The sequence below is a fragment of the Notothenia rossii genome (assembly GCF_949606895.1).
Source record: "Notothenia rossii genome assembly, chromosome: 8".
Taxonomy (NCBI): domain Eukaryota; kingdom Metazoa; phylum Chordata; class Actinopteri; order Perciformes; family Nototheniidae; genus Notothenia; species Notothenia rossii.
In genome coordinates, this window is record NC_136906.1 from 36,286,464 (window position 1) to 36,308,976 (window position 22,513).

A 22,513-nucleotide genomic window follows, 5' to 3' on the forward strand; every position below is an offset into this window, starting at 1 on the left:
CTCACCCATTTCATCAACACTTCTCTAACTTCTGGTCACTTTCCAAACAGTCTCAAGGAGGCAAGAGTAAAACCTCTCCTTAAGAAACCCACTCTCAATCCGTCTGATGTTATTAACTACAGGCCCGTCTCTCTCCTCCCGTTCCTGTCTAAAACACTCGAACGCGCTGTCTTTAAACAACTCTCCTGTTCAGCCTGTCCTCCTACAAAAAACGACCAAATAGGTCGATTGTTTAAGCAGTGTTGATCACGATATTACGACCCATAGCCACGTAGCTTTCCCATTATTCATTTCTAGCAGCAGTTTATTACAACCTTTTGTCACGTTTTGTCACGATCGTAATCCCGTGAACTTTAACCTTGCGCATCAATAAAAGTGCGACGAGCCAAGAAGATGAAGATGAAGAAGAAGATGAAGAAGAAGAAGGATTGTTAAAGAGCGTCAGAGCTTTACAAGTGGTAAATCTGATTTCTGTATTTCATTTGATTTGTTTACGCTTTTAATTAATCCTGTCGTTTTTCTACTAAGCATGTTTAACCACGATATTTCAGTTTTACGTTTTAGGGCTGGCCCGTGGCATAGGCAGTATAGGCGAATGCATGTTGTTAGCAATAGCATGGCTGTAAAGGTTAGCGCTTAGCGCTTAGCTTATATGCGCTAACGGATATGTATTGCAATATAAGAAGGTTCGTCTACAACAAGTTGTAGGGAGAGTTTTCTCCTTCGCACAAAAGGAGCTAAAATCTTGCCTAAAAACAAAACCCTTGGTAGCACGTGACATAACACATAACAATGGCAAAAGTATGTATATTCAGCTAACCAGACCAGGACATGATATGAACGTAAACAATGCGAAAGGAAATGGCACTTTAATAATAATAATAATAATAATAGTTGACATTTACATGGCGCTTTTTATAATGCACACACTTTTTCTTTCTTCGAAATGTCACCTAACATGTTGCATTAATGATAGTTAGGGTAAGTTCAACACTTGAATATCATCAGGTCATAGTTGTTTTACTACTTTAAACATTCGCTAATTCAACTTAAGTTTTGTGAAAGCATCACATCTAGTTAAAAAGAGAAATATATTTCCCTGTAATTACTGATTTACCTGGGACTTGATTGATTTTGGTGCCTGTAGTTTTATTTTGGCGAATGCTTATTTATGAAGCAACAATTAAATTACATGGTAGCACAGCTAATCTGAGTTCATCTGTTTGGTTTTTTTCAGGTCATCTATCAATTCAATTATATGAAGTAGCCTATTATCATAAAAAAATCAACGGTTCTTTTCAGAGCCATATTCCTCTTCCTACTCTCTTTCACCCCTCTCGTTTTCTTGTCTTTTGTTTTGTTTTTCTCCCTCCCTGTATGTCAGTTCATCCTTTGTTTGTTGTTGCCCTTTTTATCCTCACTTAAAAATGGCATCCAAGCAACTGAATGAATGGCTAGAGATAGGGAATGCCCTCGCAGATGAGTTGGCAAATAAGGCAAGTACAACATTATCCAAAAATGTATTATAACATTTACTCAAATGATAACAGACACACACATTACAAAGATGTGTGTGCAACAATTAAGGGAAATATATAATCTCTTTTATATATTTGTATATTAAGATACCAAAGAAACCAAAGAAACCGAAGATACAGAAGATACCAAAGAAAATAACGCAAGGATCAAATGTTTCCTGGAGGAAGAGGGACCTGGATGGGAACATTATAGCCCAACATTGGAATAAGAATCGATCTGGTCTGTAAAATATAATCTAGTTCTAGTGTTTCATTAAGTTTTAATGTCGTTGGTCGGTCCTCAATAATGTTTCCCATATCATCGTACTTTGTTTTATGCAGTTAAACCTTCCAGCTCTCAGAAGTCCCCAGAGGTCGAGGAGACACATGAGATTCCTCTACAGGTCCCAAGTCTTGGTATGCACAATGAATTCTTAAATTATCCTTCAACTTGAAATGTAGGTAATTGTTTGTAGTATGTAATAGCTTTGTTCATGATACATTGTAAAGTGAAAAGCCATGTATGGAATATCTTTTTTAAATTAAACTAAATTCCATGATTTGTTTTATATTTTGTTATTTTAGATCAACATCTTCAGACACTGAGAAACCTGTTGGGTTCTCTCACTGTCCCTGCATCATCAGAAGAAACACCCACTGCATCAACATGGACCCAAAGACAGTTGAAACGTGAACAAAAATTCAGAGCTGCAATGCCAGAGCTCCTTAATTTGAAATTGGCTGCAGAGATTGTCACTACACGTTCCTGTCTCCAATGCAAAACTGCTGATGCTGTGGTCCGGTGCTTGGACTGTGTTCCACCAGGAACTCCCTTTCTTTGTCCGGCATGTGACCCTATTATCCATGGTAAACATGTCTTCCATGACAGGGAAGCCATGTTTGATGGGTTTTACAGACCTATTCCTCCCACATCCTTAGTGGTTGTGGATGAAAGTGGCCAATATGGACTCTGTGAACAAGGTGGGTTCAAATAAGGTATTACATATTCCCTTACCATGGTTTCCTAATGTGCACTACATATACAGCGGCATCATTTTCACCATGTCGGAAGTTTGCTTTAACAGTTAAAATGTCTCAATTTGTATTGACTACATTTCCTAACATGTCCTAACATGCATATGAATCTCTGAAATTGTCTTTGCTGCAGTGTGTCTGCTTCCAATTCCTCCGCCATCCCAAATCTGCTTCTGTGGTCCAAGCCAAGATTTCACCATCATCCCAGGAAAGCAGACCGTGTTGGTGACTATCAATGGTTTGTTGCCACCAGAAGACGATCAAGCAGAAATACAGGATTACTATTATACTTTTGTCCTACATTGCATAGATAGCTGTCAAATTGCACATTTATATTTTTTCTCAGGTCCATACAACGTTCGTCTGCCTTCTGTGTGCTGCCCAATTTGTTCCGCCAAATGGTCCCCGAGCATAGGTGACTTGCTGGGATACAAATACTGGCCAGCAACCGACAGCTGCAAAATTATTTTTAACTTTGATGTGTTCACATCATTCGAGCAAATGAAATTGGCCAGCCCAGCATTATCCCAGCAAGTATTTATAAAAATGCTTGAACATCGATCGTTTTCCACAGGAAGGGTAAGAATAAAATGTGGTTTTCAAGATTTTTGAATACCAAACTTTTAATTAACCAAATGAATACCATTCTTTTTTCCAGACAGGCAGAATCTGTAGCGATATCTTCCACAGAGTCTTTCGGGAGTTTGCCTTCTGTAATTACAGACAAGAAGATCTATGCCTGGTGGAGCCCTTTAAATGCCCAGCATGCACACCTGACATGCTGGCTATTGTTGTAGATGGCAATAGAAAGCATTATCGCTTCAAGAAGTCCAGAGGGTCAGTGAAATCATATTCTCATTTTAGTTGTTGTTTTATTGACTAAGCTGAATGTCTTTGCTGAAATGTCTAACTTTCCCCAACTCTGCAATTTCTTTTTCCAAAGTTTGTAGACCATCAGAAAACAATAGTTGGTTTGAAATTACACATAATTATATAAATCCAATTCATAAAAATTATTATATATGACGCCTGTAAAGTTAACTCAACTTTAAAATGTTAAATGGTTGACGTTAGTTGGATATGTTGGAGCTAAGAACCAGTTTTGGATATAATCGCTTCATGAAAAATGTATTAAATTGCCCAGGAACCTTTTTCTATGCCTTCCTCTGCCCTATTCCATGCCCATCAATATAAAGGATGTACTTTTATTTTTACCTTTTTACAAGAAGTCAGTAAACTTTTCACTAATGTTAAATAATGGTGGCAAAAGACTTTACACAGAATTACAGATCAAATTCACAAAGACCTTTTCCACATTTATGAAAATGTTATGGCAAAAGCAAATTGGCCACATTAAATAGAGGACACAATCAAACTTATGTATGTATGATAATGTTGCTTACAATGTCTTTCTCGAATTTCGCAGGACAGATGAACCGTCTCTATTTGATGGACTGTTCATTGCCCAGGACAGTAAAGTGTCTGCCTTTGTCGACAAAATCAGGAGCCAGATGACGATTGTAAGAATCTATTCAATCCCTTAACCCTTTATTTATTTTTCTTAGCACAGGGTTAAATGTAACAGATTGTGTCTATTTCAGAAAAGTGGTCGTGATGTTTGTGGACCGGCAACATTCACAGCTTGCAGAGAAACCTCACACAAGTCCAGGGCCAAGGTGGATGAGGAAGGACTGCAAATAGCTGTGTGCAGACATGGCATCTTACTACAAGGCCTAAATCACTACCGTGGTGAAATATATGCCTACCCAATGTTCCTGCAGAAGGAGCTGGCTGAAGTTGCGAATGCAACATTCTTTTGTATGGATGTTGCCTGCAGGTGGTTATAACTATTGCAAAATTGGAAGTGTTTGTGGGAAACGTGTTATCTATTTAATTCTTGCACATCCAGTAGATGTAAAGCAAAAAAAACATTCATTTGGATAAATGCTGATGTTGGTTACAAGGATTGTACTGGTAATTTTAAGGACCTGGTTTATCTTTTTACTATTATGCCATCATGCAACTGGAAAAGCTAATTGATTTTGTCATTACAGGTACTGGCCTTATTTGGAGAAGATGGCAGCAAAGTTGCCTGAGCTCCAACCACTTACAGAGATGAAACCTTTTCTCTCTGTAATGCACGCCAAGGCCCACACAGGCAAATGCGAGGTACAGTATGCAAGTTAAACATTTGTGTCACTAGATTCAAATGTTTTAGAAATTGTAGTGCACATAAGAATATCATGTAGTATATTCTATTCAAGCCTGTGGAATAATTGTAATAGTTACAAATGTTGACAAAATTGTTACAAAACAGACTGTCACAAGGATAGGCTTCCAAAACCCATTATGTTTATTTTAGTAAATATATCCGCACTGTAGAAATAATGAATGAATAGAGCTTCAAATAACTGCAGTTGTGACATTGTAGTTCAAAGCATAATTCAATATCAGAACATTTTAACTTTCTGAAATTGCTCCTGACACTGATGATAACTAAAGATGTACAGTACAAGAAATTATAATATTGAACTAAATAGCTAGATCTCATTGTTTATGATTCTGAGCAGGTGAAGTGGGGTGGCAGAAGCCAGGAAGGTGCTGGAAATACTGTCGGCGAGGAAGTGGAACAGGTTAACAGCTTCCTCTCAAGGGCAGCTCTGACAACAAAATACATGACCAAATCAGGTTGGTAGAGGAAAACAAATAGTTTTAAGTAGTGCCACATTGTAAAGCTCATATGAATGTTCATGTTTTTGTGTTTACAGCTAGAGCAGATATGATAACCGTGCTGGCTATGCAATGGAACCACAGGAAGGTGGAGAATCTCCACAAGACACTCTCAAAGAGATTTGTCAAAGTAAGACGTCCATGCTGCATTTCAAAATGTATATTAAGACTATCCGAGTTTGTTGTTGTAGTAATTTAACACCATCCTTAGCTACATGTTGTTGAATTGAATGTATTCTGCAATCATTTCATTATGATGGTGCTGCCATGGCACACTGTTCTGCCAAGAGAGTCTCTGTTCTGTTTGTTTTTAATAAAGCACTATAGGTTGATTCATCTGAATTTCTGGATAATAATAATAATAATAATAATAATAATAATAATAATAATAATAATAATAATAATAATAATAATAATAATAATAATGTTAATCCTGCTTGATCTTGAAAAAAAAGGGAAACTAAGGTGATACTTGCCAACCTTGAAGAGAAGGTGTTTAGCATTTCATGTTGTTGTCTGGTCAGTTAATGTGCATAAAGGAATTCAGTAAAAAACAACCTTCTCAACCAACTGGAACGCATATTCACTTTTTCCTTTTAAACATTCTAACCAGACTACACAGAGAGCACAAACTGAAGTGGACAATCTTGAGAGTCTCAAGCAAGAGCTGAACATCTCCCTGGAGGACACGGAGCAGTGGGTGTTGGAGGTCAAGCAATGGGCAGCCACTGGTATGTTATATGATCACTGTGGTATAGATTTGGTTCCATATTTCCAAACATTTGGCTTCATGTTTTATGATTACACCTTGTTGTTTCTGTTTTCAAGAGAAACATGGAGCCCAGAGTAGCCAAGAGGAGCTCCAGAGAGAAATAGATGAAATTATTTATTCCCTCCGAAGAAAGAAACACGACCTCTATCGACAAAATGGTATTTATTATTACGTTATCTAGAAACAATATTTGTTTCTTGTTGTTGTTGTTTGTATTATTAATATTAGTTTATTTGTATTTTGTTTTACTTTACAGACAGCAACCAAACAAGGCAACGCAAACGGAGAAGACTGACAGAGCTCAAGAAGAAACTCAGAGAGAGGATACTGCAGTACAACACCATTGATGCCTGTTCAGAGAAAATTGACACAGAAGCAGCATGCGGTCTGTCTGAGGATGTCATTCTGCCCTGGGAGGCGCAAGGAGATGGTAAGAAACAACTTGTTTTTGTTTGCCCTAGATATTCCATAAATTCAGTTGAAGTACTAGAATACAATCACCAATGTAACACAGAGCTATCAACATAGGTGTCACAAATCATCATGATCACAACAAATCATTTTAAAATAATTATATTGAAAGGTCTGTATGATGTTGCCCTATCAAGTCTTAATAGTCTAGTCTCACTGGGACAGGCATATCTATGGAAACAGTAAAACCCTTCCTGACCACCCTGAACTGCATACTAATGTTGAATCTCAAGACATACTGAATGTAATTCTGCCAACATAGACAGAATTGAAAAAATTCAGCAAGCGGCGAGGTTGAATTTTTTTTTACCAGATTTTAAGGTTTTGGTCAATTTAATTAAAAAAGATTGAATACAAACTGATATTATTTGTTTTATTAGCCTTACCATTGTGGTTGTTATATTTTGTGTTTTTTCCATTATAGTGGTGAACCTGCGCACAAAGAGGCGACTTTTTGACCAGGTTATGCTGGTCAGGCGTATGGAAGAGGAGAAAGTCATCATTGTGAAGGAGATGACCCAGCATTGTCAAAATCTGAGGCAGGCACTGGACAAACTGGACCGCCTCCTTCATCAGACAAAAGACGACATCAGAAACCAAAGTATGTTCCACAAATACCGATTTATAACATTTGCCACTGCCCCCCTCCCAGTGTCAAATGTCTATCACTGAATAGCATCTGTAATGATTGCATTTTTTCTGAATCACAAATCTTTTTAGCTAATATACAGCCTCGGAGTTAAACATTCAAATTGCTTATATGGAACCAACATCAATGCTAACTAAAAGTTGCCTTACATAGACTGTCATTTTGTCTTTTTATTTTAGTTTCTCCAAGCGATATAACAGAAGAGGGATACAGGGGACTGCACTGCTGTATTTTACACCATCAATATCTTCTGGAGCAGAAACTGAGCAGAGTCACCAGCACCTACAGCTGTATTGGCTCGGACTCGTCTTTTCTCATGATGGAGGAAGACATTGAAGACGGTAATGAGGACGACGAACAGGACGGTGATGAGGACGGTGGTGAGGACAACGAACAAGACGGTGATGAGGACGGTGATGAGGACAACGAACAAGACGGTGATGAGGACGGTGATGAGGACAACGAACAAGACGGTGATGAGGACGGTGATGAGGAAAACTAACAGGACGGTGATAAGGACAACAAACAGGACAACGAACAGGACTTAACAAGTCTATTGTGTTGTATGCATGTCAACGTATTAAAACGAGTATTACGATTGAATGGCTTGTTTATTACCTTTTTTTTTATATGATCCTGCTTTGCATTTACTATGTCTGGTATTCAAGTAAATGCCATTAGCAGTTATCAGTCACCTTCAGATCCGAGTTACCTCGAGGGCCAGAGGTTCCCCACCCCTGGTATAAGGTTTTGGTGATCACCCTTATTATCATCATGTCATTTAATCATGATCTGTTTAATTAGCCAATGCTTACATCCAAAGAATGTGTCTAGACTTTACTCCTACAGACACACACTAACAATACAAATTGAGCTAAGTAATACACTCACGAGCCACTTAATTAGGTACACCTTGCTAGGATGGGTTGGACCCCCATCTGCTTTCAGAACTGCGTTAAGTCTTCATGGCATAGATTAAACAAGGTACTGGAAGCATTCCTCAGAGATTTCACTCAATATTGACCTGATCGCATCACACAGTTGCTGCAGATTTGTCGGCTGCACATCCATGACGCAAATCTCTCGTTCACCATATCCCAATGGTGCACTGTAGGATTTGGATCTGATGACTGTGGACTGTGACATTTGAGTAAAATTCATTGTCATGTTCAAGAAACCAGTTGGAGAATATTTGAGCTTTGTGACACGGTGAGTTATCCTGCTGGAAGTAGCCATCAGAAGATTGGTACACTGTTGTCATAAAGGCATGGACATGGTCAGCACAACCCGGTATCACGGCAAGACGTGAACATGTGACGATTTACCATGATGGGAGACGTGAAGCTGTCACGATTTCGTCCCTTCAAACGTGACAATTACACAGTATTGTTAACGTGGCCCAACCAGTGGAGATATACCCGGAAATGCCAAGCAAATGCTACCCCGACGGTCGGTTGTTATTATTATCAATATTAATATAATAATGATTTCATTTGTAATAGTCACACTCAATTTCGCCAATTTTCTGTTGCCCCAGCTGGTCGGCACCTCTTTTAGCAGATACAAAGGCTATATTCATTTATTAAATCGATGTGTGTGGATGTGGAATTAACGGACGTGACGTTGCACGATTGCGTTACCAGGCAACAGCTTCGGTTCATGTTAATTTATAAACTCTTCAACTCGAACCGTAGTTATATTTTAAAACATTTTAGAAAGCCTCATGAAATATTTTAATGTATATTTTAATTTAAATGTGAAGGAATGTGTGTATAACAAAATACATCCGTCAAAAACAATACCGGAAACAGACGTAGGCAAGATCCTCGGTTATGGCTAGAAAGGATCCTTCTATTGTAAATTTGACGTCACGTTCTCGTTGTAACTCTCGTTGTAATCGGAGCGGCTCGGAAACACATCTACAGCAGTAACATGATGCAACATACACATTAATGCAGCAGCAATATTAATAGAGAAACATCAGACATAATAGTAAAACACTGCAAGGGAACATTTTATTGCACCAGGAGCTATCTTGGGACTTTTACTGCGACAACGTTGACTTGCCTGTGAATAAAAAATAAACCATAGTGTTGGTGATCTACAGTGTTGTCATTCTTCTTTGAACACCAGCAAGACCGCTTTTCAACGATCACACTCCCTGTCATTGACATAATTAATAGATAGTTTAGCTTCTCACCATCATTTGCTGTGGCCAACTGATGTTAACGATCCTAACTGAAAGGCTGCCTGCCAAACGTAAACATTCAGCCACGTGACATTCAGCCGAACTCTCGCGAGAGTTTTACACAAGACGGATACTTTCTAGCCATAACCAAGATCCTCAGCTCGGTGATTCATGGTTTAGCCGCAATGCACGTTGGGAAATGGTGTTTATGCGATGTGAAATCCGAAAACATTTAAAAAAATAATAATAATACTTTATTCCGAGTTTGCTTGCTTTTCTCTTTGGAGCTAATCACATAACGGCATTGTAATACATGGTTCGGCTGCATTACATATTACATATCTGCCGTAGTTATCTATTTATAGAGCCCTGATGAGAAGACTTCTATACAAACAGGAAGAACTGCCGCCAAAACTGAAAACGTGACGTGGATCACAAATATATCAGCCATTTAACAACATCTTAGATTTATTTTCACACAATATGTCTCCTTGCAATATCAACAGTAATTCGGCTGACTTTTATATTGGATCCAATTGGTAGATAGGCAGTATTTACACCATAACGGTGCACAGCTGATAAACGGGCACCTAGTGGTTAAAGCATGTTATTGAATTTTATTATTATTATTAACTAACAGAATAAGAGACCTGACAGGTGATGGTCAGACGTTGACCTGGCTGCACAGTCACAGAAGCTGGCTGTGTCAACTGTTCACACTTCACACCTGTACAAATACAAAAAAAAGTTATATGACAGATTATCCTGTTAAACAGCAGTATAATAAGTGTTGACTCACTTCCAGCTGCCAGCAGCAGCAGCAGCAGCAGAGAGAACATGATGATGATGACTCTCATTTCATTTAATTTCAAACCTTTATTTATACAGGTGTATCCCATTGAGATCATTGATTTCTTTTTCAAGGGAGACCTGCTCAAGTAGGTTCCACACGAAACATAAAAACATAAACAGAACAACAAAAGGACATCATACAGCACCATTTACATAACTATCCACATAAACAGGTACCAATAGCTTCCGATTGAGTAGCATCCAACCGAGCTTTAAAAACATTTAGTGGCACCAGATTGCTCAGTTTCCATTTAATTTGCAGACTATTCCAAGACAGAGGAGCTGCGCATCTAAAAGCTGTCTTCCCTAAGACAGTCCTAGCAGTTGGCACATTTAATAAAACCACAGCATTCGATCTCAGGCAGTAGCCACTTACAATTTTCCGTGAGATCAGGGAGCAGATATAAGATGGAAGTTTCCCTAACATGGCTTTGTATATAAAAATGTACCAGTGACTGAGCCTCCGTACAGTTAGTGAAAGCAAACCAGCCCTTGCATACAGGGTACAGTGATGGGTTAATGCTTTACAGTTTGTCACAAATCTCAGTGCACTGTGATACGCAGCATCTAACTTGACCAGGCAATTGGCAGGTGCATTCATATAGATCAAATCACCATAGTCCAGCACAGGTCAAAAGGTCACAGTGACTAGCCTTTTCCTGGCCTCAAGCAGAGAAACAGGACTTGTTCCTGTAGAAGAAACCTAGCCTAACCCTCAGCTTTTTAAGCAGGTTATTGACATGAAGTTTAGAAATGTGAGACAATCATCAAGCCAGATACCAAGGACTCTGAGAAGACGTGAGCTCCTGATCCCCTTTAATCTCCACTGACAGTCTCTTGTGAAGGCCTTATAACTGTATCACAATGGATATTACTGAGTTTGCATAGAACCAAACGTGTTCACGTGTGAATGTGAACATTAATAGAATATCACCTCCCATCTCCAGAGCAATCTGACTATTATAACATTAGCGTTAAGAAAGCTTAATTAAATATCTGCCACAACATAAGTAACTGGATCAAAGTAACAGTACAGTCCGCGGCATCACATCATAATGTATCATATATCTCCTTATCTGAGTCAGCTGAGCCGTATCTGGCCGTGCAACACTTACAGTGTCACATACTGTATGCAGAAGTATTATTTTAAGCAACACATTACGAAACACTCGAGTCAAATGTAATTAAAGTCAGATCGTGTCTTAGACGGGGCATATCATAAACCTGTTAATGTACGCATTCAAACACTTTTTCTTTTACCAGCTGTGTTCACCTTGCAGGTGCAGCTATGTGGCTTTTATCCTGGATAAAGTGTTTGAGTCATGGATGTTTAAAGTCTTCATATTTGTCTAATTATATAGTTGACTTTTCATTCAGGAAGTATACGCGCTGCGCTGTCAGTACGCTTCTCCATGTTTGTGATTGGTCGAATGCTCCAAATACTACCCCTTTTATGTGAACGCGCACCTAACTAGATAGGCACGGCTGGCTTGAGCGATCCACTTGATAACCCGTGTCGTAGTGCCGTTTAGCGAGAGGGCGTATGTTTTGGATTAGGCCAACCGGCTAACTCAAACAGTTTCGTGGTATACCCCCCAGGTCTTGTCCTGACTGAGCACAGGCACCTGTAGCCTTGGCTACTGTGCTCTCAGTGTTTTGTCTCCCTGTTCCTGCCTATTGGCGTCAGCTGATAGAGGTGTTGGTTTTATCTTGTTATGCACAATGTTGATTCTTCTCTCAGAACTAGCTAAATATGGGTCTGGGGTAGAGATCTTCAGAATTGGTTTGGCATCTTTTGTGTCAATTCGTGGCACACAACATGTCTTGTGAATAAACCATCAGTTTGCCATCAAAGTTCCTGCTCTCCTCGTGTCTCTCTGACTCCTGTTTCCATTGCTTCAGAAGTTTCCATCGCATATGAAAGATTTTCACATGTTTGTAAATTATTTTGGTTTCAGTGTGTGTGTTTCACATGGGTGAACAGTATATTTATATGTTATGGAATGAAATACAATGTCAGATTAGGGGAAAGTTAGGGGAGTGCATGTTAATGTGTCTGGAGGTGGCGTGTTCCAAAAGTGTTTGGGTTTGTCTGCCGTGTGTGGGCTGCGTTCCATTTCAAATTGCCGCCTGTACAATGTATGCACCAGTCTGTGATATGCCGATGTGCAGGCCCGCCCCTCCATACACGCCGATCACACAGACTGCGTCTGCCTCTCGCCCTCATCTTGTGGAGGGAGCCTCATCTGATGCGCAAATGCGGCGCAATTGAGCGCGCCACAGTTTCTGCTGCGAGGCTCCACTAGCTGTAATCGGCTTGGTGTGTCCAGGGTTTACACACCACCCCCCCGTCGACGCTCGCGAGGGCCTCATCACATCACAGCCCTGCCGATGTGATATAATGTATAGGACCTTTTTCCTCATGGGTGTCATTCACAACAGACCAATCATGACAGTTTTAGAGAATGAGTTTGTATGGATACACTTAAAACATATTTGTATTTGTCTTGGCTTCAGCTCACTGATAACATAAGAACACAAATAGGCACAACACTTACATAGATGTTTTTTTTATATGTATTTTATTACTCCAAAATAGAAAAAAAAAAGTCAGCCATATTTAACTGGAAAAGTTTTCCTTTGGCTCCCAGGAATTTTTCCACTTCGCCCCACTGTAAAACAGAAACAGTCAATCAATCAATCAATCAATCAATCAATGTTTATTTATATAGCCCAATATCACAAATGTTACATTTGTCTCAATGGACTTCACAGTTTGTACAGAATATCAGTATGACAATACTGACACAGCAAAAAGTATTACTTTTTGGAATATGTAGTTCTACAGTATGTTGACAATGCTATTTCAAATGAGAAGATATACTAAGTCACTCAAAAATATCATGATGAAAGTGCAGTATAATGTATATATTTATATATAACACGTACATCATATATAATACAAGGTACATTTTTTATTTCAAAGTCAATGTTTCATTTGACCAATTCTTTGAATTTGCTGTCTTATCAATGCCCAAACATACAGCACTAAACTTAGACAACTGCCTGCAAGACTGCACACAGAAATAATACTACTTATTACTACTAACTATACTTATAGTATAATTGTTAAGAACAAATGTAACAAGTCAGTAATTACAAAAGAGATCAAATACCATCCAGCCTCACATATCAATCATTTAACCTTTAGTGATATTGATCAATGATAAACTCTATTGTATATTTTAATTTCTATTTCAATGTAGGCTACTTCCCTGCTTATGTGTTACAATCAGACAGCGTTTCTAGGGCGCGATGTCTGAATGACGAAGGGCAGAGAACTTGGATGTCTTACTTTATGGCGCAAACGTCTGATAGAGCCATTGATGACATGGCTCCCCACCCCCATGTGATCAACTAAATTCAATTTACTGCTGAGGAACCCAAAATGTTTAAGTTAGTGATCTCAGGGTTGATGAAGTTGGTTGGTAAGACTACTTTGTGGCCCCTGTTCTGCCAGACCCATCAGCTACACTGAAGGAAACTTCAGATTAGATACATACCATCCAGAGCAAGACTGCCACTGCACCAACACCTCGGTATGGCCCTGAGTAAAGAAACACAGATTTTAGGTAAACTTCATTTTTTTCAAATGTCATACATGTAAATACAAAAAGTCCAGTGAAATCAAATGATAATTTGAAATAATAGTAGGTACGATTAACTCAAACATATGAAGGACTGTAACATAGTCAATAGCATTTTCCCCATCAGTTTAATATTTTGGAATACTATTATTATTTTAAAAAATATTTGTACTGCCAAGAATAGGAATTCACCTACAAAGGATTACAAGAAAAAATGTAATATACAAATAAATGGCTGGACATGATGCATTAATGCGACATGAAGCATTACACAAGTACCTCAACCTTAAATTAATAATAAATTATTGTTACTGTAATTTCAATATTTACATTAGCAGTCATGCTTAAGACTGAAACACTCCTTTTAAACAAAGTATACGAAAATCCAATAAGATAAGACTTGGTTCCACGGAAACATTATTGCCTTTGTTTATTTATTTAAAAATATTTTCTAAACAAACCTCCCTTATTCGTTCCCTCAGTAGTTTTTTGTAGGGGAAAGTGTCTGACCCTTGATGAATGGGACATTCTGCAAGGAATTAAAAGATGGTAATAAGTTGAAGTTCAGCAATAACCTCCTAAACATTGCCTAACATCACATTGTGCTCAATTAAACTGTTCAAAATGGCACTGAGACTTTTGATACTGCAAAGTCTTAAACAAAACAAAAGGTGTTGTATTCTAATTGTACCGATGATTGTTTTCTCTCTCTTTAACTAATTCAATGTGCAAAATCAAACACAGTTTCAGTCGATGTAAATAAGATAATTACTAATTAACCCGCACATACCATTAATTGCCACTTTATTCCTCGTTGGTCTTCTTTTCTGTGAGGAAGACACTGAGGAGAGAGCAGGAGTCAGCCCGGAGGAGAGAGCAGGAGTCAGCCCGGAGGAGAGGGCAGGAGTCAGGCCGGAGGAGAGAGCAGGAGTCAGCCCGGAGGAGAGAGCAGGAGTCAGGCCGGAGGAGAGAGCAGGAGTCAGCCCGGAGGAGAGAGCAGGAGTCAGGCCGGAGGAGAGAGCAGGAGTCAGGCCGGAGGAGAGAGCAAGAGTCAGCCCGGAGGAGAGAGCAGGAGTCAGCCCGGAGGAGAGAGCAGGAGTCAGCCCGGAGGAGAGAGCAGGAGTCAGCCCGGAGGAGAGAGCAGGAGTCAGCCCGGAGGAGAGAGCAGGAGTCAGCCCGGAGGAGAGAGCAGGAGTCAGCCCGGAGGAGAGAGCAGGAGTCAGGCCGGAGGACACAGGAGTGAGGAAGAGAGTGAACTCAGTGTCAGTCTCGGTGGTAAGAGGTACAGACAAGTCTGATCCTGGGTCTGCGGCCATTTCTGCCTGTGTGGTACAAGGGCCCTCAGGTTCAACTGCCAAAGTCACTATTGAGAAGAAAAAAAAGTAGACGCATGGTGAGTAAATGACCAAGTATAATCCGCCATATACATTTATAATCTGAGTAATTACAGCTAAAAATGAAACAGCGGAACATCAGTGATTCTGTGTTACAATGGCGTTTGTTAGCAACCAGGAAATGACACCAGTAAGGACAAACAGATGAGAATGCTGCGTGGGGTCTGGGTGCCGTGTTGGCGGGACGTTGGGGGGCTCGCTGCTCCGCCCTTTGAGGCTCGAGGAGCAGACAGTGTGAGCTGGATTACTGGTGTTGTTTCCTGGTTGCTGTGTGGGGTCTGCGAGACAGCGAGGAACTCAGCCTGAGCGCACACACACACACACACACTCACAGCCAGGCTGTGAGTGTGTGTGCGTGTGTGCGTGAGGAGATCCGCGGAGCCTCGGCTGAGAAAAGATAAGGCTGAGTGAGTGTGTGTGTGTGAGCCGGTACGTCACTATGCCCGTTACGTCACTATACTCAGGAAGAAAAAAATTGAAAAAGAGCAGCATAGACAGGTATTTTCTGTGTTAGAGTTTTACTCGCTACAGGGTGTACTTTGAGGGTTTGTGACTCTGCAGACCGTTTACATGCAGGAAAAGCTTCATAACACACAAGGGGACGGGTAATAACCAGAAAAGCATGACATGGGCCCTTTAACTGACAAAACAAGACATAACGACATATTTGTACTACTTGGTAAACAGTGATTCACATTTTTTTTACATTTAAAACCAGGTGCTGGTTCTTCAGAGATACTATATAAAAAGTGTGCACATGTATTTAGTATCCTATCCATGTGAATATGTTTTAAGTGGGGGTGGACCTCATGTCCTCTAGGGGGGTCCGGAGGCCCCCGTGAAGTTAAATGCATCAATCTTGTGCACTTGAGGGCAAAATTAACTAAATCTATGGATACATCTGTCAACACCCATATGAAACTTAACTGTATACATTTCAATAATAAAAAAAATGATAAGAATAATACTTTTTTTAAATGTATCTTTGTGCATATTTAACTATTTACTGTTTTGTTTTTTTATGCATTTGTTGTATGTCCAATAGTATGAATTGTAATGATTTCATCGATATTTTAGATTCATTCGATTTTTTTTTAGGGTGCTGTGTGACGTTGAACCTGCGACCTGCAACCTGTGACCTATGAACCTGTATTTGTATACTACCAAAGGATTTATTGAACCTAAGAACTTGAATTTCCGACTCCTATTGTGGAACATTACAATAATATAAAAGTGTGCCTTGGAAATATGTATTTCCATATATGGTGACCAAACTGTTTCAGACCCACTGAGATAACTTAGACTAAAGTTAACTGTGTAAACATTACATTAGGTACATTAGCCTCTTAGCCTATCCGTTATCATAGCTAGCTAGCACCAGATGCTAACAACCATCCCCGTTTTAGGTGCCGGAGCGGTGTTCCGGCAGTATTACACCCCTGGTCACTCTTCACTTAATAGATAAATAGTATTTAATATAGTTATAAAGAATGTGACGTTTGATAACATTTGGATCAACCGCATGAACCGATGGATCACATAACTTCCATGCTCACGTTAACGTTAGCTGATTCTACTTTTGGCTAATTTAGCTTTGCTATCATTATTCCTAGGTAAACATAGTAATCTTAGTCACTGTACTAGACGACAAAATAAAACAACATAATACATATCCCAAAATGAATATACTTTTGATATCTGACTACTCACGTTTATTAGCTTGTCTGGGAAATAAATGGATGTTGTCTGATGCAGTGACGAGTCCAAAACCCCGGTGAGTTAGCATTTGACCACTTCCGGTTCCCTCGCGTCAGAACCAATGAGATTTCTCCATAGGATTTGGGAAAATAGCTCGAAATAAGGTCTGTGGTCGACACAAATTTAAGAGGCGGATCACGTTTTGTTCTACGACAGAAAGCCGTGATTTTTGAAGAGTGTACGTGTCTGAAAAACGATGGTTGTTAACAGAAGTTGTCGAGGACGTTGTACGTCATTACGCCGCCTCCCGTTGATTTAAAACGCGCCCGTGGGTCGTAAAGGTATACAGGCTGACGCACCCGTTGATTGAAAACGCTGCTCTGGGTCGTATTAATGGGTCGGAAAACGAGGAAAACAATCGACCTATTTGGTCGTATTAGTTGGAGGACTTGTTGCTCCTGTTATCTCCATCAGAACAACCTTCTGGATCCGCACCAGTCTGGTTTCAAGGCAGGTCACTCAACAGAAACTGCTCTCCTTGCTGTCTCTGACGAACTGCACACTGCTAAAGCAGCCTCCCTCTCCTCTGTCATCATCCTTCTGGACCTGTCTGCTGCATTCGACACGGTGAACCATCGGATCCTCCTTCGCACTGTCCAAGAACTTGGAGTTTCAGGCACTGCACTTTCCCTCCTCACCTCATACCTCAACGACCGCACCTACAGGGTTACTTGGAGAGGGTCCGAGTCCGACCCTTGTCAATTAACTACAGGGGTCCCTCAGGGCTCGGTTCTTGGTCCCCTCCTCTTTTCCCTGTACACAAACTCGCTCGGGTCTGTCATTAGCCCGCATGGTTTTTCATACCACTGCTACGCTGACGACACCCAACTAATTCTGTCCTTTCCCCGCTCAGAGACCCAGGTCGTCGCACGCATCTCTGCTTGCCTAGCAGACATCTCTCGGTGGATGTCTGCTCATCACCTCAAGCTCAACCTTGACAAGACTGAACTGCTTTTCCTTCCGGGAAAAGATTGTCCCACTCTTGACCTAACAATCAACATCGGCACCTCTGTTGTTTCCCCGACTCAGACTGCAAGGAATCTGGGTGTGGTCCTAGATAACAAACTGTCCTTCACTGCAAACATCGCTGCTACAACCCGCTGCTGCAGATACACGCTTTACAACATCAGGAGGATACGTCCCCAGCTGACCCAGACATCAGCGCAGATTCTGGTCCAGGCTCTCGTCATCTCACGCCTAGACTACTGCAACTCCCTCCTGGCTGGTCTACCTGCATGTGCCATCCGACCTCTGCAGCTCATCCAGAATGCAGCGGCTCGTCTGGTCTTCAACCTTCCCAAATTCTCCCACACCACACCGCTCCTCCGCTCCCTTCACTGGCTTCCAGTAACTGCTAGAATCCACTTCAAGACACTGGTACTTGCGTACCATGCTGCGAATGGATCTGGCCCTTCCTACATCCAGGACATGGTTAAACCGTACACCCCAGCACGTGCACTCCGCTCTGCATCAGCCAAACAGCTCGCTGCACCCGCACTGCGAGGGGGACCCAAGTTCCCGTCAGCAAAAACACGTGGGTTTGCTATCCTGGCTCCAAAATGGTGGAATGAGCTCCCCATTGCAATCAGGACAGCAGATAGCTTACACATCTTCCGACGCAAACTGAAAACTCATCTCTTTAGACTCCACTTCGAGCGATAGAATTACTAACAAAGCACTTATATACTAATAAAGGGCTGGCTTTCTAAATGCCAGTTGAGTAGCACTTGAAATGTTTGGCTCTATGAAACCTGATGTACTTATATGATTCTGTTTTCTTAAAGGTTGTATCTTCCTGGTCGTATGCACTTATTGTAAGTCGCTTTGGATAAAAGCGTCAGCTAAATGCAATGTAATGTAATGTAATGTTGTCCTGTTCTTCATAGATCCCTCACAAATGAATTGAGCAAGTCACCAGTTTCTTGATCATCCGTTGTCTCCCTTCAAATGTGGGTTTTCTTGACCTTTGTGCTGACCCCCACCATAGACCCATTGCCCCTTCAGCATTGAAGTCTTGGATTGGCCAGACTAATACATTTCTAATGTTAAATAAATGAAAACCATTCATAGTTAAACATTTGATATTAATTATTGATGCTGTAAATTACCTTTAATATGTCTAACTATATTTAAGATGTGTTACCTTTTTATGGAAGTGATTATAATTAATGCAACTATTTTCTATGGTAAAGTTTCGTTTTGCACTTTTATTTTGGTAGTAATAAGATCGGGACTCTTATTTTGAAGGAACTTTTACCGGAAGTGAATGGAAAACATTCCTCTTTGTTTTTCGTTCGGGTTTTACCTTACGCTCCATCGTTGAATCACTTTGAACATTCATTGGAGAAGTTGAGGTGTTGGCTGAGCTTTTTATCACGCAGTCAAGCAACTTATTTTTGCTTCGCCATTTTGTTGTAAAACAAACACACGGCGCACCGCGCACGCGAGTAAACGTGCATCACTTTCTGGCTCCGTAATCACGCCAATGCACGTGCAATTTAAGTATCAGGTTCCGACTGGTCACAACAATTAAATATCACTCTTAAAAACGAATATGAACATTTATCTATTTTGGGGTGCCGTTTTGCTGTCCTCATTTCTTATGTTAAAAACTGGTTGCCACTGATGGCAACCAAAGTCCAAGAAGTGGTTGACATTTTCCAAATGGTTGCCAATGGCAACCTGGCAACCGTTACTGTCGAGCCCTGGTATAGGACTAGCTTAATGAGAAGTTTAATTACGCCACGGTGAGACGTAGATGCTGATGTGCTGGTTGGGTGATGAGACTGTCTTCTATCATCTTACATGAGCTTCTCTTTCTCCCTGAAAGAAACCCCCCAAAACCACGGATGGGCAGCATCCGTGGCTGTGTTGAAGCTTGAAACAGCGGTACTTACTGGGCATTGTGACGGGTAGTAGTTACCCGAACTGCATGACTCCATGCTGTAACGCGTTACACCCGTTACGTATTGCGCCAAGGCTTCGGAGCGTGTGTCGAGTAATCCCCGAATCTTTTTGTGAAGCATGTATCGAGGCTTGTATCGTTTTGGGCCAGTGACGTCATCGATGACGAACGAACCTCGCTGCCTGTCGATACCACGTGACTGCTTCGGGAAGTGATTCGGATCATTTGAACCGTTGAGCCACAACGCTCATGATACCCATGGATGTATAACAAGAACCATATTACCCCTCCTGTACCCGGGTCCGCTGGTGACACGATGGAATTAAAAGTGCTCAGACACTCACTTATATAGAGGTCGGAAAATGTCATAAGTATAAATAGATACAAGCATAAATAAATGTAGGAATAAAACATGAATAAATAAATTAATAAATGCAGATTAGATATATCCAGTGTTTTTGGGTAGATTCAGCGTGTGGGCTGTGGCTCGCTGGAAAGCAGCCGACCCACGACCGCAGGGTTTGCTTATAGAAGCTACAGCTAAATGAGATAATGCAGTTAATAAATGTATTCCTGATATGGTTTAGCCTTCTCAGGCTACAACGTGGTTAAGTTTATGAATAATATTAAGGAATACGAATCCCTCTTTGCAATGTTTACCAGCCACTTATAGGCTTTTCAATCACAATCGTTCAACTGGAATGAAAACAATATTGTTAACATGAAAATAGGATTTTATGTCCGTTGTTTAGAGTTATTCTAAGGCTTTACTCATTGGGAACTCGGTATGAGATAGAGCGCAACTGTTGAGATTTCCAATTTGCCTGTTTTACCCGCTTTGACCAACAGGGGGTTTATGTTCAAATGAAGCCCATGATGAAGCCTCATGAGATGAACCCTTTGCGAACCAATTGGCTGGAAAGCTTCAAAGCTTCATAAGGCTTCATCTCGCCATCACTACCTGCTTGCCACCTAAGACGCACTTAGAGACCAGTACTGCTACTGAGCCGGAAGAAGAAGTAGCTTCGATGAGATGTAGCTTGAGCCCTGCCTGCCTTCAAGAGGGGTTGTGGTTGAAGCCGGAAGTGGGTGAAGCTTCGCAAGCGATGAAGGCCCGTTCCGCGTGAAGGCCGGAAGCGCCGCATTTGAGCAGTCCTGATGCCAGTGATGCCCTCTCGAGAGACTGAAGGCGTGTGTCAATTGTTAGCCTGAAGTAGCCCATTTCCATTAAGCCGGAGGAACTTCCGTGGAGCTCAGTATCCTTGTCTTTTTCTTCCGCATCCGGGTTTGCGGGGTGGCCGGCTAGAACCGCTAGCCAACTGGGGAACGCCCCCTGTAGCTTAATCCGCAAGACTGCGGAGCTGATGAATAAATACCCGGAGCTGGGACGAAGCCCTGCTGCTGCTTGCGCGTTGACACCTCGAAGACAGCTGATGGAAAAGGGGAGAGCATATATAGAGGGATTAACGGGTGCGATGATTAGGCTTGTGAATGGAGGGAAGTGATAGGTTAGCTGAGGAGTGGCGCTCCCTATCATTTAGTGAAGGGAGCGAGTATTGCCATGACGCGCAATACAAAGTGATAGGTGTTCCTTGCTGAACTTGCGCTGAGCTTCATAAGTACAGCACTTGAGTAAATCTACGTAATTACTTTACATCACTGAATGCCTACCTCACCTCAACAGCTGCTTTAGCAACCTCTACTTCCAGTTGGGAATAGTGCACTCGCTCTCTGCCTATACCATTTTGGGTACAAAAGCAACGGATATTTGTTTGGGAGAACCCTTTTGTTAAGCCGCATTCATACTGGAGATGATCGGATATATTTTGATCAGTATAACCATCTTTTATCATACTTTGTATAACTTCTCTGTAGGCCAACAAACTGGACTCCATTATTATTAATAAGGAGGGTGACTATATTTCCCGCCATCAAACTTTCCTGTCATGCGCACAGCAGTCCTGGTGTAAATTGATGGTACATTTACGGCACCATGCCGTAAATGCACCCTGTGTAATGCACACATTACCGCCAAGAACGACTTGTCGGACACGGCGATAGCAATATATTGTTAACAATAAACACGGAGATGGAGTCATACTTTCTTTTCAGAGGCAGCCAGCGAGTTACTCTTAAAATAGAGGACATGCGCGTCGACAGAATCAGACGTATTTTTCAGGTATTTTTAAGAGATCCGTGATTAATTATTGATTGAACAGGCACATGGTGTGTTAACGTGTAACAAGCTAACCTTGTTTCAATAGCAATAAAGCTACGAGTCGTCTGGACGAAAGAGTCAGTTAATCATTCAATTTTAAAACAAAACAATATTTAGATATCACATTGTAAATGGGGAAGGATATTATTAGGATGTTATCGGATGTTATCCTTAATTTGGTGCACAAAATAGACATGGCATGAAAAGATGTGAAAAGATTCAATGATAATTATTTGATATGAACTGTTTTGCACAAATAACTGCATAACTATAATTGAACTTTGCAGAAGCGAAGCAAGAAGAAACTTCAATAACTTAAAAACAGCATTTACTTGGTGACAGCCCTGAGACAATTTAGTCTCTGCAAGACATTTATT

At 40.8% G+C, this 22,513-nt stretch overlaps 2 protein-coding genes across 5 annotated transcripts; one reads left to right on the forward strand and one right to left on the reverse strand.

Moving 5' to 3' along the window:
• The first annotated feature begins 214 nt into the window (after nucleotides 1–214).
• On the forward strand, nucleotides 215–7,777 carry LOC307015418 (uncharacterized protein). 2 transcript variants are annotated; one of them, XM_079643999.1, is made up of 18 exons: nucleotides 215–458; nucleotides 1,385–1,496; nucleotides 1,626–1,758; nucleotides 1,860–1,934; nucleotides 2,103–2,498; nucleotides 2,686–2,790; nucleotides 2,899–3,131; nucleotides 3,211–3,389; nucleotides 3,979–4,072; nucleotides 4,154–4,389; nucleotides 4,607–4,721; nucleotides 5,123–5,240; nucleotides 5,321–5,412; nucleotides 5,896–6,013; nucleotides 6,111–6,212; nucleotides 6,311–6,484; nucleotides 6,950–7,126; nucleotides 7,328–7,466. In XM_079643999.1, the coding sequence occupies exons 2-18, from the start codon at nucleotides 1,428–1,430 to the stop codon at nucleotides 7,351–7,353; spliced, it is 2,442 nt and encodes an 813-aa protein (XP_079500125.1). In that variant the 5' UTR covers nucleotides 215–458; nucleotides 1,385–1,427; the 3' UTR covers nucleotides 7,354–7,466. The 2 variants fall into 2 exon arrangements, with proteins under 2 accessions (XP_079500125.1, XP_079500124.1); XM_079643998.1 differs by having other exon boundaries at nucleotides 252–458; nucleotides 7,354–7,777.
• Nucleotides 7,778–12,419: 4,642 nt separating this feature from the next.
• On the reverse strand, nucleotides 12,420–15,177 carry LOC307015556 (uncharacterized protein; the record flags this gene model as incomplete). 3 transcript variants are annotated; one of them, XM_079644244.1, is made up of 4 exons in its annotated part: nucleotides 12,608–12,886; nucleotides 13,778–13,821; nucleotides 14,323–14,390; nucleotides 14,652–15,177. In XM_079644244.1, the coding sequence occupies 4 exons, from the start codon at nucleotides 15,175–15,177 to the stop codon at nucleotides 12,835–12,837; spliced, it is 690 nt and encodes a 229-aa protein (XP_079500370.1). In that variant the 3' UTR covers nucleotides 12,608–12,834. The 3 variants fall into 3 exon arrangements, with proteins under 3 accessions (XP_079500369.1, XP_079500370.1, XP_079500371.1); XM_079644243.1 differs by lacking the exons at nucleotides 12,608–12,886; nucleotides 14,323–14,390 and adding an exon at nucleotides 12,420–12,599; XM_079644245.1 differs by lacking the exon at nucleotides 14,323–14,390.
• Nucleotides 15,178–22,513: the final 7,336 nt, after the last annotated feature.